Source organism: Setaria italica, chromosome I, assembly GCF_000263155.2.
Source record: "Setaria italica strain Yugu1 chromosome I, Setaria_italica_v2.0, whole genome shotgun sequence".
Classification (NCBI taxonomy): Eukaryota; Viridiplantae; Streptophyta; class Magnoliopsida; order Poales; family Poaceae; genus Setaria; species Setaria italica.
This window is the reverse complement of record NC_028450.1, coordinates 4986274-5013010: the sequence shown is the minus strand read 5'-3', so window position 1 is coordinate 5013010 and position 26737 is coordinate 4986274. Positions and strand designations below refer to the sequence as shown.

At 43.1% G+C, this 26737-nt stretch overlaps 5 protein-coding genes across 5 annotated transcripts; 3 read left to right on the top strand and 2 right to left on the bottom strand.

Moving 5' to 3' along the window:
* Positions 1-814: 814 nt before the first annotated feature.
* Positions 815-4416, top strand: LOC101754358 (mediator of RNA polymerase II transcription subunit 18). The gene is made up of 6 exons (XM_004951537.4): positions 815-1137; positions 1255-1317; positions 3084-3183; positions 3257-3314; positions 3386-3742; positions 3845-4416. The coding sequence occupies exons 2-6, from the start codon at positions 1282-1284 to the stop codon at positions 3945-3947; spliced, it is 654 nt and encodes a 217-aa protein (XP_004951594.1). The 5' UTR covers positions 815-1137; positions 1255-1281; the 3' UTR covers positions 3948-4416.
* A 244-nt stretch (positions 4417-4660) lies between these two features.
* On the bottom strand, positions 4661-7719 carry LOC101753963 (bZIP transcription factor 50). The gene is made up of 3 exons (XM_004951536.2): positions 7207-7719; positions 5755-5975; positions 4661-5199 (listed from the first exon to the last, which is right to left on the bottom strand). The coding sequence occupies exons 1-3, from the start codon at positions 7605-7607 to the stop codon at positions 4877-4879; spliced, it is 945 nt and encodes a 314-aa protein (XP_004951593.1). The 5' UTR covers positions 7608-7719; the 3' UTR covers positions 4661-4876.
* Positions 7720-7974: 255 nt separating this feature from the next.
* Positions 7975-12001, top strand: LOC101753541 (SWI/SNF complex subunit SWI3B). The gene is made up of 6 exons (XM_004951535.4): positions 7975-8278; positions 8365-8771; positions 9865-10245; positions 10718-10850; positions 11209-11336; positions 11433-12001. Exons 1-6 carry the CDS (start codon positions 8035-8037, stop codon positions 11631-11633), a joined length of 1494 nt encoding a protein of 497 aa, XP_004951592.1. The 5' UTR covers positions 7975-8034; the 3' UTR covers positions 11634-12001.
* A 789-nt stretch (positions 12002-12790) lies between these two features.
* LOC101752879 (protein YIF1B-B) lies at positions 12791-15963 on the top strand. The gene is made up of 5 exons (XM_004951534.4): positions 12791-12993; positions 14403-14577; positions 14664-14762; positions 14856-15007; positions 15167-15963. Exons 2-5 carry the CDS (start codon positions 14407-14409, stop codon positions 15546-15548), a joined length of 804 nt encoding a protein of 267 aa, XP_004951591.1. The 5' UTR covers positions 12791-12993; positions 14403-14406; the 3' UTR covers positions 15549-15963.
* A 2117-nt stretch (positions 15964-18080) lies between these two features.
* On the bottom strand, positions 18081-22668 carry LOC101752467 (probable protein phosphatase 2C 72). The gene is made up of 5 exons (XM_004951532.3): positions 22123-22668; positions 21562-21990; positions 20725-21092; positions 20068-20304; positions 18081-18687 (listed from the first exon to the last, which is right to left on the bottom strand). Exons 2-5 carry the CDS (start codon positions 21881-21883, stop codon positions 18418-18420), a joined length of 1197 nt encoding a protein of 398 aa, XP_004951589.1. The 5' UTR covers positions 21884-21990; positions 22123-22668; the 3' UTR covers positions 18081-18417.
* Positions 22669-26737: the final 4069 nt, after the last annotated feature.

The window sequence follows — 26737 nt, the reverse complement described above, 5'->3', positions numbered from 1 at the left end:
CCTTGCCCTTGGGTCGGGCGAGGCGGAGCCTTGTGACGAGGGGTCGGGCGCATCCGACGCCTAGCGCCTGTGGTCCGGCCAAGCCGGCGGAGGTCACTGTTACCGGAGGTGGGCCCAGGCCCTTATGATCGTTGTTTAAGGAAAATGAGGGAGTCGTTAATATTTCCCCCAACAGTTTGGATTACAAAACGAATTGTATAAATGAAGACTAATTCAGGAGACGAATCTATTAAGCCTAATTAGTCCATGATTGGTCATGTGATGCTAAAAGAAATATGTTAATCATAGATTAATTAGGCTTAATAGATTTATCTCACGAATTAGTCACGACTTATATAATTAATTTTATAATTAGCTCACGTCCTTTTAATTGATATCAAATATCCGAGGTGACCACGTTAAAAATTAGTCCATGCACTACTCTTCCACCTAATACGAATGGTCTTCTAAAGTAGATTGAATTTTATCAGATCAATTTTTTCTAAGCATGTAAATACATGCCGCCCTTCTCATTCCTTCTCTGTCTGTCGGCATTCGGCAAGCAACCTGCAGCCAGTTTTTTTTTCCTCCTCACGTTGTACGCGTCGAGATCCAACACACATCGAGCGGAGTAACGGATGACTAAAACCATATTATTTTATTTTTCTATTTTATATACTATCTATACCTATCTATGCAAATTAAATATCTTTGTAATAGAATTAATTTATATTTTTTTCTTCCTTAATTAAAACCAGAATGCATAGGATTAATTGTGGTTTATTCGTTGCGTCACTGATAAGTCCATCTTCATCGTGGGCTTGTGGCACAGCATGCCATGATTAATTTATGAAATATTTATGCATAGGTTTGAATCTCTAAAATTAAATTAAATAAGAAAAAGCAACTCCTAATCTCTATCCTTGACCTGGGCCGAATCTCTCAGCCCACTTCTGTTTTCTCCTCTGTACGAGGGAGGCGGGAGGCCCAGCGCGTCGCTGCCTGCTGGGCGTTCGTCTCTCTCTTTCCCCCGTTCCCCTCTCTTCTCACTTGGTCTTCTCTTCCTTTTCCTGGCGGCGACAAGCCGACGACTGGGCGAGCAGCGGCGCCCCTCGCGACGTCTTCACCTGGCCCTTTGCCGGCGACGAGCACCACTAGGTATGCCCTCCCCTTCTCTTCCCTTCCTTACTGCGCGAAACAGAGCACCCCCAAACCCTAAATTATGCTATTTGTATTCCGTCCTAGGAGGCATTATGATGTTTGTTCGTTTTTCAGTCTTCCGCTAGCAGGGACAGTAGGCCGATGGAGTGCGTGGTGCAGGGAATCATCGAGACCCAGGTATTGTGCCGTAATGCGAGTCGGCAATGATGGTTTATGTAATGTTCTTCACGCATTCAAACTTTTAGTAGCCCTTCATCATGGGTTGTGTAGCCTAATTTGTTGTGTTCTAAGGTTGTTGATCCGGCATAAGCTTTTGCGCTAGCCGATTGCATCTAGATCTGACAAGTATTTTCAACACTTGGTCTCTAGAATGTTAATATTCGTCAGAGAAATTTCTCTGAGTTGATTTAGAATATTTATTCCGTCGTTGAACATTTCAGCATAACTAATTGAGTTCTCATTGCAGTCGCTAAAAAAACATATTGATGTAAAATGTTGAGCACCACTGTTGAGTGTTGAGTTTAGTGTGGACCACTCCATTAGCTGCTTTGAGTGCTCAGTTGAGCTTCCTCTCCAGTAGTCTCACTTCCTCCACCACTGTGCTGCGCCTACTTTTCGACATCGACTCCAGTACTAGATCCTGCCAATCTCTGATACAAAAAGTATTGCTCATTTGTGTCAGTGATTGGTAAAATTGGGAGGACTAAGAGGATTTGGTGTGTGTTTGGAAAACTAAGAGCATCTAGGGGGGATAGGATTCACTAAAACAAATTTGTGTGAGAGAAAGAATCTTTTTTCTGGCTAGGATTGATTGGTTAGAAACTGTTTTGTTTGTTGGGAAGGTGACCTTTTCTGTTCTTGTTGTGAGGGATTTTTAGGTAGGAATATATTTTTTTTGAGTTGTTTGTTATGAAAATAATCTTGCTCCTTTTCTATTTTATTTTTCGGTAACAAAATTTTAGGGTGGAAGGATTGGCCTGGCAGTCTTTTCAGAGAATTAGAGAGGGAGAGCCAAAAGAACATGGGCAGATCTAGCCCTGTTTATCAGGGTCAGCCGACCCCAACGAAATTTGTAAATCCTTTAGTAAATCACTGTTAGGACTCAAGAAAAACCCTATCATGTAATAAACTTGACCCCATGACCTGGATGATTTTTTCGGCTGGATCCGCCCCTGAAAGAACATACCATTCAACTACAAAATGTTTTATATAGTAGTAAAGATAACTACTTTCTTGTTTCTTTCAGACACCAATTGATCAATTGCTTTCTGATGAGGACTTGTAAAAACTATTTAAATATTATGTATGCTAATCTTTGATTCAGTCAGCCAAACTTTGGTGATCTACCTCGTGCTGAACTACCTTTAGAATAGAGAGCCATCAATCATAGAATTTAGAACCCATTCAAATCTCTGCACTATATACTTAAGAATGAGAAAGTGCATTGACTAGCCATGTTTTTGGGTAAGCATGGACTGGTTTTAGAAGTTAATGTACACAAATAATAAATTGCTAGAGATTATCTTTGACTCGCTGTCTCCATGACTAGTTGCTGGTCACTTTTCAGTTCACTCCAGCACAGATTGGCACTAATAATAATAATAAAAAAATATACTTCACAGAAGTGATAGATAGATCATGTGCACCACTGCATGCCAATCATTTATTCCTCACTTTGAAGGACTGCTTCTGATCACTAAGGTTTCATTTGCTTTTCCTGCTCAGCATGTTCACATAATAATAACATTTAATATGCAGTTGGAGAACCTGATCTATCACTGTGCTTTTACAATAGAGAGGAACTTAATTCATTTGTATATTCTAGTTGATGTGTTGTGCACTGAATGTCACTTAGCCTTCATTATACTGCTCTGCCTTTTTTTTTCCTTGGAACTGCCCTGTCATTAGTAGTGTAACCTTTGATTGATCTTCACGTTTTGCAGCATGTTGAGGCTCTTGAGGTTCTTCTCCAGGGTCTCTCTGGTGTCCCAAAAGAGCGTGTTAGGGTGCACGAGCTCTGTCTTAAAAGTGGACCCAATCTAGGTTAGTTTGTGATTAATCTGCTCTTCCATTCTTACACAAGTGGTATATTAACTGACATCTTTCAATGATCCAGGTGTTGTCCCATCAGAGGTTCGTTTGTTGTGTGACTTAGCTCAACCCACACCATCCTGGTAACTAGCCGTGTTAAGCTGCTAAAAGTTTCCTTTTGTAGTGTGTGTCATTAATTGTGGTAAGATTGTAGGACCATAAGACATGTTGGTGGTGCCATGAGAGGTGCTGGTGCAGAGCAAATCTCAGTTCTGGTCCGTACAATTGTAGAGAGCAAAGCTAGCAAGAATGTCTTGCAGTACTTTTACACTTTAGGGTACAAGTTAGACCATGAACTCTTGAAGATTGGTTTTGCTTTCCGTTTCCACCGAGGTGCCCAGATCACCGTCACTGTTACATCTGCTAACAAGATGCCAAGACTCCATGCAACCGATGAAGCTGTGCCGGTCACTCCTGGCATACAGCTAGTGGAAATCACAGCTCCTGCTGCTGCTGACAATTACAATGACGTTGTTTCAGCCGTCACTGCGTTCTGTGAATATCTTGCACCGTGAGTACCTCTTAGCTTGAATTCCAAGACACCAATTGGAAGGTATATACGGATGAATCAAACTGTCTTCTTTTAATAATCCTTACTCACACAATGCTGCAGGCTGCTGCACCTGTCGAAACCAGGACACTCAACTGGAATTGTCGCAACTGCTGGCGCCGCTGCTGCCTCGCTCATGTCAAGTGGTGGTGGCAAAACCTTGTAAAGTGGTCTTCTTGGTCTCTTGGAGCTGAGTGGAATGTGTGGCTGTTGATGTGTTCTTCTTTGTGCTGAGTAGGCAGTTTTTCCGTATTGCTGGCGGTCCATGGCTGACGCTGCCTGTACCCACCCAGTTAGTTGACCTCCTACATCTGATTCCATGACGGTGTCGTGCCTTGTGGCTGCACGGTCCGTGAGACCCACCTGTGGTGTATACACCTGTTTTTAGTATAATCTTATTGACCAAGCTGGCGTTGTGATCTGATCCGGGTAGTTGTTCTGAAGTAATGCACTCGCATGTTTCGCTATGCTTTAGGAAGCTGCAAATTGTTGGTGTTTGGGACATCATGGGGCAATCTTTGTAATCTTTTGTGATGTCGATGAGACGATGACTATTATTCTTGCACTTGTCTAATTGCGTTCATTGGAGCAATGTTGGACTGAAATGTTGAATGTGATAGGCATTTAATTTGTCCGATGGTATTGATTAATATTGTCCCTGTATAATCGAGTTATTTACGTCTTCCACGACTTCAATTATCCTTCGCTACTTCGTCTCTGCAACATTCTTAAATGAGCAATTCAGCCTTTTCTCTGACATGCACAACGAGCCTGAACTACGGGACTACGAACCAGGACCTGTGTCAATCTTACTTCCTGATTCCTGGTGGCAGGATCACGAGCTCACATCGAGTTCCAGGGGTAAAATGAGAAAGGCTATGGGCCAACAAGAAAGATTGAAAGGTTCAGGACTTAATCAACTGGTGACCCAGCTAGCAAATCCCTCTTTCGGTACTATCTGCTGTTATCACCGACTTTAAACACCATTTTCTGAACTACTTTTTCTTAAAGCACATCAGCAAGGTGTCAGGAAAAGAAGGGAACAAAGATTCACAGCGATGGTGCATACAGAGGCGTTCCAAAGTGCCAACACGTTTAGCAACAGCTCAGAGAAGGCTTGCAAGATGACCGGCGTCCCGCGGTAGCAGCTACTGCATACCAAGGCAACCAAGGTGACTTGATCCTCGCCCTTGCGCATCTGCAGCGTCTCCCAAGGCGAACGAGTTCCAAACTCCTAGGATCATCACGGTTTGTTGCCACTCGGAACATCTTTACACCTTTTGTTGATGTTCTGGCCAGCTTTGCGAGATCTCTTCCGAGGCTGCTTGGAGCCACCAGGCTTCTGTTGGGTACGCCGGGGGTCAGGAACAGGCACACGATGCTCACTAGCCAAAGCAGGGAAACCAGCGGCAGGGTTTCTGCACACAAGAAACGTTTGCATTATAGGCAATAGTATAACAAAACCATCTGCAGCTACTCAGAATCGGAATTTGTTCCACACAAAAAAGAATGAAATATGGTTGTTACATTTCATCTTTCACATGACTGCCGGAAGAAATTAGTCTACATCTCCTACTTCATATTAAATGAATATGGATTATAACTTCGCCAACAGTAAAAAAGATAAACAAAACACCACATGAAGGTCAAAATGCCCTATCAGGAAAAACAAGGAAGCCAAAGAGTACTGCCTTTGTATCTCCTTTTTGAACATGTGGAACTCAATACCTGATTAGTTATCCTGGTGTTATTAGCATAAGCGATTCAAAATCTTACAAGGTAAATCATGCCTACAGGCTATACAGTAAAAGGATTTATTCAAGGACTACCAAAAACTAACTAGCATAAAGGATGATGCAAAGTTCATAGTCCATCCTGAGAGCACTGAAGAATGATGAACATGTCCACAGTGGATCCCAAATACAAGTAAAGACTGATGCACTGAAACTAATGTACATGCTGGCAGATCTTACCCGTGAGTACGGCAGACTCCTGCATGGCTGTGGGGGCACCAACCGGCCTATCCTTCAACAAACTCTGGCGAAGCGCCATGTTCTCAGCAGCGCAACACTGGAGGGCATAGCTTAGGCGGCAGCACTCTGCCTCCAGATACTTACTCTTCATCTCCAGATCTTTTACATACAGCTTCTTCTTCTCCCTAGATTTCATGGCAGAATCCCTATTCCTCATTCGTCTATTGAAACACAACACAAAAGGCACTGATATTATATGTTGCCAAACCAAGAAGCAAACAAATGTATCATACATGGTTCTCTAGTTACCCATCTTTCATGACAACCTCTCAATCGATATTTACAGTAGTGATGAATGTGCCACCAAAAAAAAAACAACAGAAGATACATAGACAATCATACATTTTTTTCTTCAAATTTTGTTTAAAGAGTATAAATGTTTTTATTAGATCAAGGGGCAGCCTCATAAGCAGGACATGAGTTGAGAAGAAGCTCATCAAGTCTCCAACCCACAAGAACGGATTTCCTTTTTTCTATTTCCCACTACCAGATAGTGGGCATAAATCTCATGATAAGTCCCAAAAGATTCATATTGAACTTCAATCGGAACTTCTCTTGACCCAACGACGCGTTGATCTAGTTTCCATCGGAGCCACAAGGGACTGTTCAAACCGATTCGTTTCTGTCTATAAGCTCCCAGTGCATCATAGGAACTAGAAAAATGGGGTTCTTTATCTTTCGTATACTTATTTATATTTGGAGAGTTTCCGCAACTATTATATCTATTTGCACAAATACCTCAACGGTTTCCAATCGTTAATACATAAAGTCTGATAAGCATGTCTTGGGTTGGCACGCAAATAGGATCTTGAATAGCGGGAGACTGGAGATTCATATGAGAAAACATAAGTAACCGGGCTTCCGCCTGAGCTTCCAAGTAATAATGGAAGGCCAGAGATGCATGTGCTGCTCACGTTCTGAACAACAAACCTAATCAGCCTGAAACCTCAACTAAGAAATAATGAAAACCAGAGAAAAAGACCTGAAGTATTTGATCTTTTTGCAAAGGTTTACATACTTATAAGTCTATTATGGATTACAGTACTTCTTCATCTCCCCAACACTGTACATAATCATCTTACAGTCAGTTCTGGAGAACATTACACTTGCAGTTTTCCCATGAAGAAACTAATCATGCAATTATTCCGGGTCATTCAACTTGTACATACATATACTGAACTAGATACTTATGAAAAACCAAAGTTTAGCAGTTCCTCCTCCCACACTAATCGATGCCCAATTATCCCTCCATTCGGTTTATACCACACATAATACTTGTAGCAAATTTGCTATTCCCTTGACAAACTTTGGCATAACAACATTCAGACTCGAAATTTGCAGACAATTGGATTTATTTTTGTACCAAAAACACGGAAAAGAAGAGGGTCATACCTCCTCTTCTTCTTGCCGTCAGGATCATCGCCGCCATCCGCACCCGCAACCTCCTCATCCTCCCCTGCGGACGCCCCATCCGCGCTCCTCTCTCCAGTGGTCTTGGGGCTCCCGTCGTCCTCGCCGTCCCCGACGAAGACGCCGTTCAAGAACTCATCAACCCCGTCCACCCCTGCCTCGTTCTCGTAGTCCTCCATGAGAAACTTCTCCACCTCCCCTAACCCCTCCCGGAGGCCCTCCCCAGGAGCCAACAGCTCCCGCGACGCCCCCGCCACCGCCTCCGGTGCCGGCAGCGGAGCGAATACGGCGGCGGGGTCGCCGGAGAAGGAGGCGAGGACGGCGTCGACCTCCTCGAGGGGAAGGTCGTATTCCCCTCCTCCCCTGAACCCCGCCGCAGCCATGGCGACGTTGGCCCGGCGAGGCGGCTACGGCCGAGACGTGGCAGCTGAGTGCTGGGCTCGTTGGCGAGCACGCATTTCTTCTCTTCTCCGTTCAGGAAAAAAAAAACACGCATTTCTTCAGTTGGCTATCACTTTCTGAGGAAGGAGACGGTCTAGTCATCCAGTGGGCCTACGGATAGTGATGATGTGGTTGGGCCAATGGGGAGGCCGGAAAGTGCCACGTGGATTTTCTTTTACAATGTGGTAATAAACCGCATCGGCTCGATTACTGTTTTACTTTGTGTGGGCTACTTATGAGGGCATATTCATTACTGGGGGCCCAACACATAAGCCCAACACGCACGCACGCATCAGTTTCCTCCTTTTTTTTATCACACCCAAACCCGATTCGACCGCCGCTTCCGCACCTTCTCCCCTTCCGCCTCCAATGGCTACAACGACGGCGACGGTGACGGCGCCGGCGCCGGCGCCGGCGGCCAACGCCAACTTCGTGCCGACACCAACGGCTCCGCATCCACGCCCCGCAGCACCACCCGCTTCCCGGGCCCCCTCCACCTTGGGTCCCGTCAAGTCGGAGGCCCCTCCAGCCCCCTCGTCCACTACCTCCGCCGCCGCCGCCGCATCCGGACCGGAGGATCCATCCTACATCATCACCGTCCCAAGTTATTCAGGTAAATCAAACCGGTGCCTTAGCACGGCGGCGCCTACCTCTTCTGGAGGCTGAAACATGGAACCCTAACCGTGGATTCCCTTGCAGCGTGGTTCTCGTTCGACTCCATCCACGACACTGAGCGCCGCCTCCTGCCGGAGTTCTTCGAGGGGGAGGCCGCGGCGGCGTCCGGGTGCCGGGGCCCGGGCGCGTACAAGTACTACCGCGACACCCTGATACGGAGGTTCCGGGCGCGGCCGGGTCGACGGCTCACGCTTACGGAGGCCAGGCGGGGACTTGTTGGCGATGTTGGCTCCGTCCGCCGCGTCTTCGACTTCCTTGAGGAATGGGGGCTCATCAACTATGGTGCTTTGCCGTCGGGCTCAAAGCAGGCGAAAGAGAAGAGGGAAGAGGCTGCGCCACAGCCGTCATTGCCTTCTGGGGCAACAGCACCCAGGAAGCTTTGCACTGGTTGCCGCTCTGTGTGTGGGCTTGCTTACTACGCCTGCGATAAGGTGAGTGTTTTTGTATTGTGGACTTGTATATAAGTGTATCACTGCATAAATTTTCCATTACGGATGTAGACATATGCACCGCTGCATAAATTTTCTGTTACGGTTATAGATTTGGTAATAAGCATGAAACATTTAGGTTCGAGTAGAACTACTTAGCGCATTAATGCTACTATTTGGGATACCAGTTAGTGTAGTTGCAGTGCAAAAGCATTTTGTCTTGGCTGGTAACATTAAGAAAAATTGAGCTGCCAAAATCTGTATCTTTGGTTTCTCATGTTATGTACTGCAAGGAGTAATAGTTGTGGTTATGAGTTCGGTACCAAGAAATTCATTTGGCGGGGTTTGAATGTGTTCCGGGTTGGTTCATGATCCATTAACATGTCTCCTGGAAAGGGTATTTGGACAGGTGAACGAACAACCTTTTTCAACAAAAATCCCATGTTGTATGCAAGCATATTTTTGCTTCCACAATTGTTATATTTAGTTGTTCATGAATTTTAAACTGAGGGCACGATGAAACTTGTGTGCACAAAAATTATCTGCAAATATTTGAGGTATTTATCCTTCTTATTGTTGTCAAGAAGGGGCAGTAGGAGTGTAGGACTGGTGGGCAATCAGCTTATTGATAAATGGTGGTCGATAAATGTTTGTTTCAGCAATTGCCAAATTTTGTTTCTTCTGAATAAATTGGGAAGTGTTGTATCCAGTAGGCCTGTTGTAGTTTTACAACAATGTTTCTCATGTAGGAACATGTATACTTGTTCAGGCATTGGCACACTGCTTCAGCTTTTGTAGTAGAGGCATTGGTTCATTTCTTCTTTCTGGAGGGTGTCATTATTCATCACTTTAGAGTGAAGTTTGAACTTAGACTCTCTATACAGTTAATTTTTCCAATCAAAGTGGCATGGACATGTAATGAAGATTGTAAACAATACAGATCAAGTTCATGTCATTTCAAGTGAAACAAATAGTTTCAGCTATTGTCATTGTATACTGTTCTTACCATGCTGGCTGAAACTTTTTCCTTGACTTCTTAGATTTTTAATTTGAAGAGTTTCTAAGTTGCCCATATTGACCTTTTGCATGTGATCAGGCGGATATAAGTCTCTGTGCTAGATGCTTTGTATGTAATAACTACCGGCCGGGTCTGACTGCTGCAAACTTCAAGAGAATCGAAATTACTGAAGATGCAAAATCAGATTGGACAGACAAAGAAACTCTTCACTTGCTTGAGGCTGTCTTACATTATGGCGAGGACTGGAAAAAGGTGTCTGAGTATGTTGGTAGTCGATCAGAAAAAGACTGCATTGCAAGATTCATCCAATTACCTTTTGGAGAACAGTTCATGGGACCTAAGGAGGATAGAATGGGGTTTGAGAATGATGGCGACATTACTGATGAGCCTGGAGCACATGTCTCAAAACGACTACGTCTCACTCCACTGGCAGACGCAAGCAATCCAATTATGGGTCAGGTCCGTGTCATTGCTTTTTATCCTGATTTGGTAGCGGCTAGAGTACTTTTAAGCAGTATGACATTTGCTTGGGCTAGGAGCAAAGGCGGCAATGGTACTTGCCAATACAGATCATTTTTGTGAGTTTTAACTTCTGAGTCATTTCATCTATTTAAGAATGTAACCTGGAAATTGCATTTGATTCCATATCATTATCATTTGATGTACACAACGTTTCCTCAAGTAGCCTTGGTTCCACACATGTATAGCCCATATTCTTTACTTCAGAACCAGCATGAAACATTGCAATAATATTTGAACAACCTCTGGTATACCATTTTATAAAGTGATCCCTAACTTTGGTATGCATGGTGCACAAATGTGTTACACTGGCCTCACATGTGCATGCTGGTGGCAGGCATGTTTCATCGGCTGCCTTGTACTGTACCTACTTTGAATCCGGAGAAAACTAAGTAACTGTTATTTTTCCCAGGTTGCATTCTTATCAGCCATTGTGGGTTCAGATGCGGCCTCAGCTGCAGCTCAAGCAGCTATTTCTGCACAATCCCATGTTGATCTAAATGACGGTGAGATTGATTCTTCAATAAATAGCGCCATGGAAGAAGGTATAAACTCTGCTCTCTAAATCATGTCTTTGCCTCTCTTTTTTTTTCCTTTTGCAACTTCTGCCATATAGATGTTCGACATACTGCTTGCACAGCAATGTGCAAAATGCAAACCCAACAATGAGGTTGGTGGAAGTTTGAATGTTGTGTGAACGGCTTCAGTTTGTACATTATATCCTAAGGGAGCACTATGCTCAATCATAAAATTTCTAGTATATAGCATTGTGCCATGTGAAAATAGTTGTAAACGCACTTGTACTTGAATTATTTAGGGTTGGCACTTAAATGATGAACAGTATCAAAATCTTTGCTAAGTGCCTGATGCATGCTTGCCTGCTGACATTACTGTTCTCTTCAGAATCGTCTCACACAAATGGGCTTTCAGTTAACGATTTGCTCAAAGAGGCTGCCACTAATGCACGGGCACAACTTGAGAAGGAACGGAGCAACATAGAGCAATCTTTATCTGATATAGTGGATGTCCAGGTACCAACACTAGAAGTATGGGATGATAACTAATATAAATTGATTTATGTACCGACTTCATGTCTCTATCATCTTTTGTTGTAAAACCTTTCTCAGATGAAGGAAATCCAAGATAAAATATGCCGTTTTGAACACAAGGAGATGCTGATGGAGAAAGAGCGGCAGCAGCTCCGCTGCCTGAGGGATTTGCTTTTCGCAGATCAACTGACGGTCATGCAACATCATCGCCGGCCCCAAGCTGTAGCCACAGAGAGCAAACTTGATGAGAAGCCAAAACCCGTTGTTAACATAAGTTGATTCAAATAGAGGGATTTGATGCAAGATAGGAAATGGTTCCTCTGCAGTTGTGAGGATTGGACATAGGTCTGCAGCATTTAGCTAACCTTTTTCCTTCTCCCCCTTTGTTGGCCTGACTCTAAGGTTGTATGTTCAATCCGTGTGCCATGTCAATTATAGCTGATGAGAATGGCTGGCTTCCTTCCCTCTAATCTTGTTGCACCAAAAAAGACCTAAAGTAGCATGGATCAGCAGTTGTGAAGAATCATTGATGAAGCGGTAATGGTTTGGAATCGGCCTCTTGTCGTTACTATCGTTGATGAGCCCTCGGCTTTCTTGTTTGCCTCGACTAATGGGCGAATGTGTAAATAAAAGCAACATTTTGCCAACGGAAAGGATTCATACCTTTCGTTGGTATTTATTCCCTGTGCATAGCTGCGTACCAGCAGGGATCTAGATAGGCAGGTCCACATTCAAAATAACCCTTATATATAAAAAAAGAAAAAAAATGTATTTTTCATCCCTCAAGTATACAAAAGTGTGATATTCATCCCTCATATTTCATTTTGTGCAAATCAATCGTTTAACTAACTAAATCGGTGCATTTATCATCCCCACCTTAATCTAATAATGGTTTAGTATCATATAGTATCAGTATAGGTCATGTAATCATTTTACTAATCACTATTTAGCCACGTCTAATATTGAGTCAATCACTTGGTCTGTTAATTTTTCAAAAAAGAATTTTTGAAATAGGCAACTTAGATAATTTATTTACTAATTTTTTTAGTTTTATATCTTTGACTCAGCATATTACATCGCTAAGTAGGGATTAGTCAGATGATTACGTTACATAAATCACAATGAGATGGTACTAAACCATTATTAAACAAAGGTAGTGATGATAATGCACCGGTTTAGTTAGTAATGAAATATGAAAGATGAATGTACACTTATATTTAAACAAAGGTAACAAAGGTAGTGATGATAATGCACCGGTTTAGTTAGTAATGAAATATGAAAGATGAATGTACACTTATGGATGAAAATTACACTTTTTTATAAAGAAAATCAAAACTACTTTACTTCTTTTAAGATGGCGTCAAGTCTATTTTACAGGTGACGAGTATGCGTAATCTTCAGAAAAATGATTGAGGACATGGGTACTGATCGTTTCGCAATCTCACCCGATCCCATTCCCAGCGGTAGCCGTCCGTCCCCCTCTGGCTCCTCCCTGTATTCTCTCGGGGGTTCAGACTTCAGAGCATTGGTTCAGTGCATTCTATCGGGCCTTCACCTCTCTCTCCCCTAGCGGCGACCACAGGGGGCGAGCGGCGCCGGCCCTTGTTCCAGGTCTTCGCCGGCGACGAGCATCAGCCAGGTATGCCCGCCCATTCCCTTCCCTTCCTGCCGTGCGAGATCGAACACCCCGAACCCTAGCTATGCTATTTGTATTCGGATCTGGCCGTGTATTCTACCTACTAGGATTTTTTGCTAAAAATATCGGGTGTACTTGTGTACCCCCCAAGGTGCGCCACTGCATCGGGGACTGCTGATCTGAGTGGTTCTATTCCGGTTGGGTTTTGTTTACTTCAAATGCGCGCAAGATCAGTCGCAGCCGACTGCGCGCAAGATCAGTCGCAGCCGACTGCGCACAAGTTGGTGTTCAACGCGCGGGTGCATTTTAGTTACCCAATTGGGGGTTGGGCAGGATCTGGAAGTTGTGATCCCGACGTCAAGTCCGCTTTCTGTGGCCTGTGAGTGATCCAGTGTTCTTCGTGGTGTATTTTGCTGGGAAATTGGGCGTCGATGTACATGCCATTGAGACCACTGAACGATTGCACGGATGGAGGTGGGATGGCAATGCAACGGCACCCAGATTGTGTTGAGTAGCTGGGTAAAATATCAAGGGTCTCTTTCTTTATTTGGAGCGGAGTAGTGTTTTCCTATTTGACGTATATGGTTTTGAGAAGATTTGATGTGTAGTCCCACTATCTCACTTAAATGTGTGCTTACATTTACAAGATTTGATGTCTTTACTTGTAGGTCACTGAATTTATGTGATTATCAGAGATAAACAAATTAGTGTGGTAGTAAATTAACGAATACATATGGACATCTTGTTCATTTTCTTAGTACCTCTGTACTAGCTCATAAGTCTAAAGCATCAAACAAAAAGGACTGGAGATAGTAGTATTTGTCCATAACAAAGAGGTAGGGTAGGATATAGGAAGGCAGCTACACAGGATCGGAATATACAAATTTTTGTAGCGTTTATTTGAGATTCAGAAATGCAATGCAGGGTTAGCTCATCTATCAACAAATGCTTAAGTGTGTTATCTCAAAAAGGTTGTAAAATGGCCTGATCATTAGAATTAATACAATTTACAAATTCTCGAATCTGATTAGGCTCTAGATTGTCATTGCTTCAATTGCATCTGTAGTTACCATTGGTTCCTCAGTAGATTTCATAATGCTTTGTGAATACTGAACAGCGATGCCAATAATAATTGCATTGGAAAGGTGCTTAATTTGTTATTTATTTAGACTGCTCCGTAATATGCAATCTCAAATCAAGAATATTGTAATTTGATGTAGGTCCAAATTGTTCTTTTCGGCCAACAGAAGTCTGATTGGCAAAAAATCATACCTAATGCTATTTCAGTAGCACATACCACAATATTGTTGTGTTACTGTGGACAGTAGGTTATACAATTAAAGATGAGATGTAATGATGTAGACCATACTTTGTATCCTTGAATGGTTTCTTCTGACTGCTATTTTATTCAGTTACATGGCAGCGATGAATAGTGATTTGGGAGGCCTAGGTGGCAGGCCTACAAATCCACAAGCAAACCCTTTTGGAGGTGCCTTGAATGGTACTGGATCAGGACTGATCCGTACTGGACTAGAAGCATATGGTGGGAGGATTTTAGATTCAAGTTCTGAATTTATGCAGAGCAATGTAAGTTTGTTCACAGGTTTCTTGTTTAGAGATCAGTGCAACTATCCCGAAATTAGAAAGTCTAAACCTCATTCTGTCATTGTCAGATTACACAATATTTGTCCGACCCTCAGTACTACTTTCAAGTCAACAGCCAGTATGTGAGGAACAAACTGAAGGTCATCTTGTTCCCTTTTTTGCACAGGGTAAGAGCTGGTGATATTTCATTTATCTCTGCAGGAATTTTTGCATATTGCGATTTTGTGAAGTCTCTTAACATATGCCTGGCTTTCCTTAAGGGTCACTGGACAAGAATAACTGAACCAGTAGGAGGAAGGCTATCCTACAAACCCCCAGTCCAGGATATCAATGCACCAGACTTGTACATCCCTTTGATGGCATTTGGCACCTACATTGTAGTTGCTGGGTATGCCTTGGGAGTTCTTGGAAGGTAAATATCTTTTATGCTGTGAGCAATTTTTTGCGTTTCATTTGAAATTAGAGAAGAACACTGTACTAGCAGCACAGACAGGAAGCCAAATAAATATTTGAACCACTGTGATTTACATGATTGGGGATTCATCCTGGGGTGCATTGCTTGGTGATGCAGGTTTACCCCTGAGGCGCTGACCCTACAGTTCTCTAAAGGGATACTTGGCTGGTTTCTGCAAGTTATCCTCATCAAAGGGCTGCTGTACTCCCTGGGCAGTGGTGAGGCTCCGTTGCTGGACATCGTAGCGTACGCTGGATATGGCTTTGCTGGTACTTCCCTCGCGATGCTGGCCCGCATCTTCTGGAATTACCTCTACTACTTCATCATGCCATGGTTCTGCATCTGCACGGGAGTCTTCCTTGTGAAGACCATGAAGAGGGTTCTTCTGGGTGGGCCAAGGAGCTATGAGAGGCACCCCAGCCGGAACCACTACTTCCTGCTCTTCCTTGCAGTTGTGCAGTTCCCTATGCTGTTCTGGCTCGGCAACATCAGCGGCTGATCTTTGATCCTACGGTCAGGCCGCACAAATCATTTTTGAGAGGCTGTTTAGCAGAATAGAACTGTGGTGCTTCTTGCCTGCTGATGAATCTTGGGTTATCCTGGAGATGGTACAGAACTGTTAGCTATAGATATCTGGGTAAGCAAATGAAAGGACGTGTGAGTACCTCATTTTGTTTCTGTATCCTGTGGGAGGTGATTGTAACCATGATCACTTGGGATAGGATGAAGATGAACTGCTTTGTGTATGCTCTTTGGATCCTACTTACCATGTTACGTCACGACGCTCAAATCCTGACTTAATTTTGATGATCATACTGCAAGATCTGCAGTTTCGATTCTATTTGTTCATGGTGGATTTGTTTTGTAGCCCCTGATCAAATGTATGAGTAAAGAGTTGCGTGTTGTTTGGATGATCTAATTGCGTTGCTTTCCAGAGTTTCAAACATGATGTCTGGATGGATCTTTTGTAGTTGTAACATGATGTCTGGATGGATGATCTAATTGCGTGTTGTAACATTTTGAGTAGTCTTTAGTTGAAGTTACCAAAAAAGGAACGTGGATCTTTATCCACTACTAAATGTTCTTAAAATATAGAGGTGGACCATGTTCAGAGATGTGAATTTGCTACAATTTTGTAACTTGTAAGAAAAGAATGGATATCTGAGCGTTGTAATACGATCTTTCCTCTCTCTCTCTTTTTTTTAAAAAAACAGCGAACGCACACGATGAGGTTTTTATCTTCTCGTTCAACAAACCTCGCAGTTTCCGGAATTCTTCACTTTCATTGTCTTTTGAGACTTATAACTTTTATAGTCTGATCCGAAGAACCTCAAGGTCTCAGTGAACACCTGGTACCAGTTTCAGGTTGCCACTAGATTTGTTTTCCTTGGACACTTTACCATAGTCTTCTTTCATAAGACTGCCGAGAGTTTTCTCTTCTGTAATTTTCACCAGATTTTTCTTCTTAACAAAATTTCTCACTATAATTGTGTATGTAGCCATGTAGGTTGTAAATATCCAAGATGCTACCTTCGATTTGTGCCACGTCCATCAGTCCAAAACAAAGAGAGGCCAAATTCAAAGCATACTGAAGGAATAAACAAGCCGTTCTTCTATAACTAGGCTCTTGCTAAATGTATTGTCCTAAAAAAAAGTTGCTAAATGTTGGACTTCCTTATCTAAATTTCCCATCATATCCTTCATGCACAAAAATCAACAAAAGTTTTTTTAGAGCAAAACCAACAAAAAGGTTTGCTAGGAGAAAATTCACTAAAGTAGCGAGAGCAGCAGCGTGATGCCGCTTGGGCCAGCTGCTGCGGAGGGCCTTCAGCGGCGGCGGGACGGCTGGACGGGCCTGCTGGGCGACCAGGGTGAGAGGAACACGAATTTTTTTTATTTTAGCATTTTGCAAAAATATATATCCAAACAAAAAATTACAAATCTACACGCATACCGCCATTTGAAACGGCTATATCCAGTTCAGCTGGCGGAAGGTGCACCGTAGCAACCTTGCCGCCGGTCGAATCGGCGGAATTTCCCTCCTTTGTACAACATATCTTTAAAAAATCATAACTAATTCATATGAACTTTGATGGAGATAAACTTTATATGAAATTGTAGTTCTCGACAAGATCTACAACTTTATAGTTCAAACTTTTATCATTTGGAATCATCTTGGTGCTTAAATAATCGACACAATGTTGGTGCTCAAATAATCAACACAATTTTAAATCTGAACATTGTGTCAATTATTTGAGTACCAAGATGATTCCAAATGAAAAAAGTTTGAACTATTATAGATATCTTCAAGATCTACAATTTCATGCAAAGATTATCTCTATCAAGTTCATATGAATTAGTTATGATTTTTTGAAGATATGCTATTCCGAGAAGGAAAATTTCACCAAATTTTAGATTTGAACATTGTATCAATTATTTTAGTACAAGATGATTCCAAGTTGTGGATCTACAATTTTTATATAAAGTTTATCTCCATTCTAGTTATGATTTTTTGAAAATGTGTAGTTCAGATAAGGGAAATTCTGCTAGTTAAACTGACGGTAAGGTTGCTACAGTGCACCTTTTGTCGGTTGAACTGCTATAGCCGTTATGGATTTGCAATTTTTTTTATTTGACATATATTTTTGCAAAATGTTAAAATAAAAAATAAAAAAATAAAAAAATCGAGGAACACCCACGGGCCGTGGGATTGAGGCCCATGTTGCAAAGATGAGGGCTGTGCGTGCAAACCCATGTGGCCACACAAATCATTTTGTTTAAACCTAAATTTGTGAAATGTCGAGCATACTTGCTTTGTAAATTTTAATCGTAGCCGAGCATACTTTGCTGTGCACCGTTGTCAACTTTGTTCCACCCTTTTTGTTTTTAAAAATGACAATACTCTGCAAAGCATTCGCCTCACCATGTCAGCACAGTGATGTGGAGAACAGGCCAGGAAACAAAACCAATCCTGCATGGACCATGGAGAGCACGCATCATCAGAACAACCTGCTGGACAATCGGATCAGTCTTGGGATGGCATGATGAACATTTTACTGCACAAAAGGGCGAATGAACTATTATCACAAGTTGATCCAGAGAATGTACAGCCACCTGATATCCCATGAGTGAATCTAAAGGGTAAGAAAAAAGAGAAAAAAAAAAAGCTAAGAATAATCTAATCTTATACCTTGCTATCAGTACGCTTTGTCACCAGGTTGAGAATCTAAAAAAGGTTTTACAAGAACGCATACGACAAAATACACTACAGCTGATCACAACTGCTGCTTTCTTTCTTTCTTTTTCTTTTACCTTTTCCTTTACTTTTTTTAATCTTCTTGCCTGGCCCCTTCACCTCCAGTATGGTTTCAGTAAGAGCTGTTTAGCTCTGTGGGAACTGACAACAGAGCAAGGGTGTTCGAAGGGATTGGAACACCACCCCCTCGGAGAGAGACCGAGGGTCTGCTCCAGGCAGCAGTTGTCATGGCATTTGAATCAAAAAAGACCACGATGACAGTTATATCATCGTGGAAGTGTCGCCTCACCCCACGGTCAATTTTCTTGAGGTCTGAATACCTCATCTCCCTCTTCTTCGCAGCTTCCTGCATTGCGGCCTTTACTAATCTTCGAGCGATTCCCTGGGCATAAAAGTGATTAGAGTCAACAAAACAGCAACTGGTATCTTTTTGTAAGAGCAATAAACCAACAAAAAAATTGTAAATGAGGAAGTTGTGAACTCGCGCTTGATCTATCCTGCCTATTAAAATACTTCCACACCTGTTTCATTGCTTGTTTAGGACATCGACATGGTATCGTATATAAATTTTGACTCTTGTTTGTCCTAATTAAATGGTAGCAAAAAGAATGTTACAACTTAATTAGCAAAAACTTCAAGAATTAGAAGCATATGATCATGATGTGTTTGACAGCATTTCAATGTGACAGATAAATGCTCTAGCATATATTAGTGGTCAAGTTTTCAAGGGATGGCCGCATGCATTAAAGGATGACATTTATTTAGTTAGACTGTAGTATTACCAAGTTTTGAAAAGCAAATGTGATTTCTATGAAGCAAGTCCGTAGTTTTGGAGAGGCATGATAAACATAGACAAAGCGGTCACAAAACAGATCATCCGTATTTCATGTTGAATGCAGATTTACACGTGAGCCTCCCATCAGACAAATACATGCCATTTTTACATAAACTCAGTCAAACTATATTTTAGTATTTAGATCTGTGACATTCAAAATCAAGTGCGGATTTGTTTCAGGAATAATTTCCATAATTTATTCGGTTTTATAGATATACCACAGTAGAAATCTGTGGTCAGAGTTGCATTTTGGAGACTGTCATTGTCAGGAGTATCTACCAACTAAAAATCTTATGAAGACAACAAACAGACATATCTGTTCTGGAAATAATCAAGATTACACAAGTAGATCTTCAACTCAACCACCAAAGCTTCAAGCGAAACAAATGAAAATGAAGATGACGATAACATTCCAGATTGTCCTGGAGACGGTCTAATCCAGTATGATGTGAAGAACACAAACTTGGAGGGACTAAGCAACAGTGCAGTTTCCTTGAATTACACTTTGCTACACACAATAATCACCAATACTGCAAATAGTAGATGTAGATCCTACAGACTAGAATGCCTAAAGACCTAGATCTTAGAAAATACTTATTCTGGTACAATTCTCACATTCAACAATCTAGGTGCCTTCATACCATGGCTAAATCTACTACACTTATTGTAGAAAGTTACTCATTACATCTTTAGAAACTTAGATCAGATGCTTCTAAAAACATAAAAAATTACAGATATTATACTCTCGAATTTCAAAGGCAACAAGGTACATCCATCTACCTCAACAGAAACATCAGTCAAAGCATGATTAAACTACTACAAAAGTGTATTCTTGTAATTTTGATCAGATAAACAAAAAAACAAACTAGCACTGTGCCTCAAAAGAACCAAGTTACAGAAAAATAAACATAAGATAAGAATACATACATTTCGAGGGCTACTCTGAACCATGTCAACTGCTTCCTGATTACTAAGATGCTCCCAGAGTCCATCAGATGCAAAAATGATGAACCTATCAGTTGGCTGTATTTGATGTACAGTAATTGCTGGATCAGAACTAAGGAGTGGTCTCCTGAAAGTTCCCTGGATGCGAAACTTGTTGTGCAAAGGTTCTCTATTGAACTCTGGTTTCTTCAGATATACATCTCCAATTGACCTTGTTATCTGCAAAACATCATCATACCATATGAGATGCCTGGAAGCAGAGAAGTTCAACAGGTAACATTGCATGCCAGAAGTTTCTTATACACACTAAGCACCAGAAGTAATTGGCATGGCATTTGCATAAAAAATTTAATTAATTGTTACTACATTACCAAGATCATCTCCATGTCTACAGAATTATCATAAATACATGTAAATATGGCTCTGTAAATGAAATGCCAATTACATAATATCAAGTAAAAAAGAAAATGCAAACATAAAACTAGCTACCTACAGCACACAAATCTCAATTTTGATGAATATACAAGGTTACAAGAAAAAAATTTTAAGACTACTCAAAATATTTGATACATGAGTCAGATTGAATGAACAAAAACTAACAACTTTATCTTACACAAATTACAGTTCAAGTTCTTATACCTGGATGATACCCTTAACACGCCAAACGTTGTGCTTTAGGACCACAATATGGGGATCATCAGGATGTGATGCCTGCAGCTCTCGTCTAACCTCCTCATAGGATGCATTGTGTTCCGCTGAGAGCTGCATTGCCAAAACCTCTCCAGTTCCCTTGACAAGTCTCCCAAGAACAGCACGGGAATCTCCAAGGCTTGCAACATATAGAGTTCCACTGCAAACCACGCCAACTAGACAGCAAGAGCCAACCGCTGCTAATTGAGGTCTCAATGACCATTGGCTACTAACTAAAGAAATGAACCCCTCCTCAGTCGCTCGGAAAGCCTTCCGAATCACATCCGCTGACATGCACTTGTGCTCAGATGCAAATCCTGGAAAACTAAGTTTGTCATGCAATGGCATAAATGAAAATAGATAAGCAGTTAAACGATATAATGATATAATTAGGAGATGTGACAGAAGGCACTATCCTTTTGTGATCATCAATAATTTCTAGCCGTTTTATAGTTATCACACTATTCCATGGAATGATGTGCTTCCATTCTATTCCAATTATATCAAGATCGAATTTAGGGTAACATTGGCTCTTTGTCTAAAGATGACTGCATTTAAATTTGCACGCGCTTTTCCGTATAACTCTACATTGAACATCATTCTATGCAACTCACGCATACAATACAGACCCATTGAAATGGCAAATATCTTTACTTGAGAGCAATCGGCATCAGCTAATACACACTTGCATATCAAAAAATTGGATATATCGATCGTAAAACAGATAGCATAGCTTGATCGTTATTTGATCTAAAGCATGAACTTCAGCAGAAGTAGAGGCCTTACTCCTCAGGTGGTTGAAGAGATGATCATTGATGTAACGTGCCGTCTCCGGGCCACCGTGCCCATCATAGACGCCGACGAAGGTGCCTTGGAGGCCAGGGTCCGTTGCGCTCAGCGGCCCCGATTCCACCTGGCTATGGTCCTCCAGCAGGTTATTAGCCTGGACCACGGCCATGGAGAACTCACCGTTGACGAGCTGCCCACCATCCTTGTACCACAGGAGCCCGTCCTGGCGGCCGGCGGTGTCTGATCCTCTGCGGGGGCGCCCGGCCGGCGATGCAGGTCCCCAGCAAGATCTCAAGTAATCCATCACAGCCGATAGCATCCCTTATCTCCGCCAGTGCCCCATCGCCCGCTTCATCATGAAGACCATTTCTGTACCATTGTCTTCTCCAATACCTTCTTCTTCCTGCTCCGTCACCCCACAAAAATCTGCAATCGGAACCAAACAGGATCAACACCCGGGCATGTAGCAGCCAAATTGCATGATCGAAGGAAGGAAGGAAGACCACCAGGTCCACCATACTTTTCTTGCAGCGGGAGGCGAAGCAAAAAAGGAATTACCTTTTCTTGGGTGTTTCCCCTAGTAGCTGCGCGATCTCTCGGCCAGAGGAGGGGGTCTTAGATCTGGAAACCTATCGATCTCGGCCGCGGAGCAAGGCAGGAAAGACTGGGTTTTTTTAGAAACGGCAGACTCCTACCCGCAGTGGCGGATCTACCGACGGAGGGCGGCGGCGGCGGCGGCGGCGCTTATACTAGCGTTAAATAGAGCAAGGGGGCGTGGAGGCTGAATCCGCCTTGACGGCGCGCGAACACGGGTAGCTGCAGGCGGATGGCGTGGATCCGGGTGGACCAGCACTGCCTGGCAATGGCGCCGCGGCGGATCCGCCCCTCGCCCCTGCCGCCTGGGCACCTTGGCCAAGCCGTGGAGGTGCGGTGCGGGAGCCGCGACGCTGCGTCGCTGCCTGCTGCCGCGGGGTGCCGCCCGGGGTCTGGATGGGCGGATGGCGATGGGATTGGGGAGGGTGCCGCCGGCCGCGACACGGGAGAAGGAAAAAAAAAACGACGCCGAAAACGAAGCAGAGCCGCGAGCGTGGTGCGAGTGCGATGCGAGCGTGCGTTGCTGTGCCTTGTTGGCTGTTGTGCGTGTTATAAGCTGGGCTGACCGGTGGGGTACACGGTGTTTCTTGGGCTGGATCCGGGTTGCGGCCCCCCAGCACGGGTCTCTGGACTCTGGATCAGCCGCCCCTGCCTGTAGTCTGGTAGACATGAGCATTATGTGGACTGGACTGGGCTCGGGCTGGGCTGATGAAAAAAGTCCAGTTTATTTCAGACCTAAAATCTGCCCATTAATTAACTCAATCAAACCTGGAAAATCGGGTCGGGATGGCCGGCGTGCCCATCAATTTTCAGTAAGAAAATAAATGATTTAACTATTTTGGGTCAGCCCAATTTTTTTGTTCAATATATTCAGCGCCATCGGGCAGGACTTTCTTTCTATGTTAAGATTTTTGCTTATACAAGTGTTTAGGACTAGTAGTGTTATAGTAAGTGGACTTTTTTTCTGGTAAAAGAGAGCTTTATTACTTAAACAGAGAGGAATTACAATAGTTGGCGATTAGGGTGTCAACGCAGGCAGGCGCTCTCCCTAACCAAACTGTTGAGTGTACGTCCCTCCTCGTAAAATGCGCTAATTCATTTGCCACTAGATTTCGCTCTCTCTTTACCTGACTGATTTTCCACTCGTTAAGCAGCTGTGCTTGCTCTAGCGCTTCCATCACCATGAAGCGAAGCTCCAACTTGTCTTCCTTTCTCTGAAGTGTTTGGACAACTCTTGCACAGTCGGATTCCAGGATAACTGAACCTTGTGCCCATTGGGCCGCTAAACGGAGGCCCTCCACACACGCCAGCACTTCTGCCTCCACCGCACTTGAACACCTGAAAAGCACTCTCCAAGCTGTCAATACCACTTCACCGTTGCTCTTCCTGATGATGGCGCCCACTCCTGCTTCTCCTGTTTGTGCCACAAATGAGCCGTCCACATTGACCTTTACCCAGCCAGTCGGAGGGTGCTCCCATGATGTTGTTGCAACCTTATTAGCTTTATCTCTCCCTTTCTTCTTTCTGTTATCGGACGGCCTGCCTTTCCGATCATGTAAATCAGCTCCTTGCCGTATCTGGCACAGTGAGGGCTGCATCGCCAGGAGGAAGTGCACCGATTCTAGAGTACTTATCAGCCTCGATTGATGAGTAATATTATTGTGGACTGTCCATGCTCTCGAAAGTATGAGCTTGATCAGGTTTCTCTGTTCCTCAGTGCATCCGTCTAGCAACAAAAGAAGCCAATATGGACCTGTGTATAGGAACTGAGATTCCTCCGGCAAACACCAATGCTCTCTCATGGCCAATCTGAGTCCTCGTGCTTGTGGGCATGCCACTGTGGCATGGAAACCATTTTCTGTCTCTCTGTCACACAACAAGCAGCAATCATCCATTTCCATTTTCCTCATGAACTTGTTGTGCCTTGTAGGCAGCCCAACCCTACACAGCTTCCAGGTGAATGCATTCACCTTTGGTGGAATGCCTTCACTCCAAACATTCTTCCAAAGTTTCCTTTCTCCATCAGGCAACGCACTCGTGGATTCCCAAACTTGGTGTGATTGAAGATCAAGAGCAAGATTATAAGCACTTTGGACTGAGAACACTCATGTTTTCTCCATGTGCCATGCAACAAAATCCTCTGCGAGGGAGCTTTATTTTTGAAATGGCATCCACGTCTGCCGGATTGAAATATCCAGCCAACTTGTCAAGGTTCCAAACACGACCAGTAATATCCAGTAGGTCAGAGACCCACCGCAAACGACATCGCCCCTGTCTGGACATGACCCGAAGGGAATGTTCACGTGGTATCCAAGGGTCCTTCCAAATCCTCACCTACGAACCACATCCAATTCTCCAGATTACTCCTTTTTTGAGTAAATCCAAGCCATGCATGATGGATTGCCATGTCTGAGAGGGGTTCAAACAAAATGCAGTATCAATTAAGCATCCTCTAGGGTAGTACTTCGCCTTCAGCAGTCTGGTGCATAAGCTACCTGGGAAAGCTATCAGACGCCATGCCTGTCTAGCAAGCAACGCTTGGTTGAATGGGCGTAGATCTTTAAAACCCATGCCACCACAACACTTCTTGAGGGATAGTTCTTTCCATGCAACTCAGGTTGTTTTCCTTTTACCATTCTCTACTCCCCACTAGAATTCTCGCATAATGCTTGTCAGGTCATCACACAGACCTAGAGGCAATTTAAACACACTCAAAACATAGGTGGGCAATGCTTGGCCCACTACCTTTATCAATGTTTCCTTTGCAACTGTTGATATATTATTCTCTGAATATTCTTTCAGTCTTTTGCCTAGCCTTTCCTTTAATGATTGAAAGTGTTCCCCTTTCATCCTTCCATTCGGAGTTGGGAGGCCAAGATATTTAGCCTCAAACGCCGTCTACTCAACCTGGTCATTTACAGCACTCGTCTCATTGTTACTGAACATAATGGAGCATTTGGAAGGATTTATTAGCTGTCTAGTACAACGACCATAGGTGTCCAATATATCTTTCACCTCTCCTACCTGTTGAATAAATAAGGCGACAGCGAATCACCTTGGCGAAGACCGTGAGTAGGAGTGATTGGTGTCGATAAGACACCATTGAAGCAAACCCTATAGTGGACCGTTGACACACATGTCATAATACAATCCACCCATGAACTCTGAAAGCCCAGCTTTAGCAACACATTGTTCAAAAAACTCCAATCCACACGATCGTACGCCTTGGAGAGATCCAGCTTGTAAGCACAATATTGGCTCATCTCATCTGTATTAGAGGTAATAGCATGCAAGCACTCAAAAGCAATAATCGCATTATCTGTAATCAGTCTGCCAGGGATGAAAGCACTTTGACAAGGTGATATAATATTCTGCAAGATTGGTCGTAAGCGATTTACCATGCATTTTGACACTACCTTGTAGATGATGTTGCAGAGACTTATTGGCCAAAAGTCTTTGAGCGTTTCCGGTGTATGAACCTTAGGAATCTGGATAATGCATGTATCATTAACCCCCTCCAGCATCCTTCCAGTTTTAAAGAAGTCTTGTACTATTTTCACAATATCATCTCGCACAATTAGCCAATTGTGCTGGAAGAAACGAGCAGGAAACCCGTTTGGTCCCGGAGATTTTATAGGACCAATCTGGAACAATGCATTTCCAATTTCTTCTTCGGTATATGGCTTGCACAGATCGAAGTTAATTTCATCCAAAATAACAGGCTAGAACAAATCACTTACCTCTTGTGAGTAGACACTCACATCTTTCTGGAAAAGGACGTTGAAATAATTTGTAGCCATTTGTTGCATCTCTGTTTGATCAGAACACCAGCTGCCATCCTTCTTCTTTAGACGTTTCACTCTATTCTTTTTTGCCCGCCATTGTGCTTTTCTGTGGAAATATTTGGTTTTCCTGTCCCCTTCTTTCAACCAGGAGATTCTCGATCTTTGAAGCCACATCATTTCCTCTCTATATAACATTTATCGAGCTCCATTTTTGCCTTCGGAATGATCCCACGGTTGTGTACCAGTTCATCCCTTTCAAGAAGCTCCAACTGCACCCGGAGCTCCTCAATGCGCTTTGTTACCTGCCCAAATTTTTCATGACTCCAGCACTGCAAATCCTTCATCACTATTTTCAGTGCCTCAGCTATATATCCCAAGTCACTACCCTTCTGCCAAGCCTTCTCAATAACAAGTTCTAAACCTATCTCGATAGATTCAACTATGTGCAGATTGAGAGCCACCTTGTTCCTCCTTTGCTTCTCTATTTCCTTTGCAGCTCCTCCTAGTCCTTTCGTACCATCCTTCTTCTCCACTTTGGCACCCGCCTTGGAGTCCTTTGCCATCATCAATCTTTCATGCATACTTAGGCGAGTCCCCAACCCACTTGCATTTTTAACACCACCAGACTCTTCACTCGAATCCACAAAGGAATCCATGCATGAGACCTTCTTTGGGTGGCCAATAGGTGGATGGTCATTTAAAAGATGGCCTGGAAGTCAAAAATATTGTTTCTGTAATTGTAATGAAACAATTAAACATCTCTTTTTTGACTATCAGCATGCTAAGACTATTTG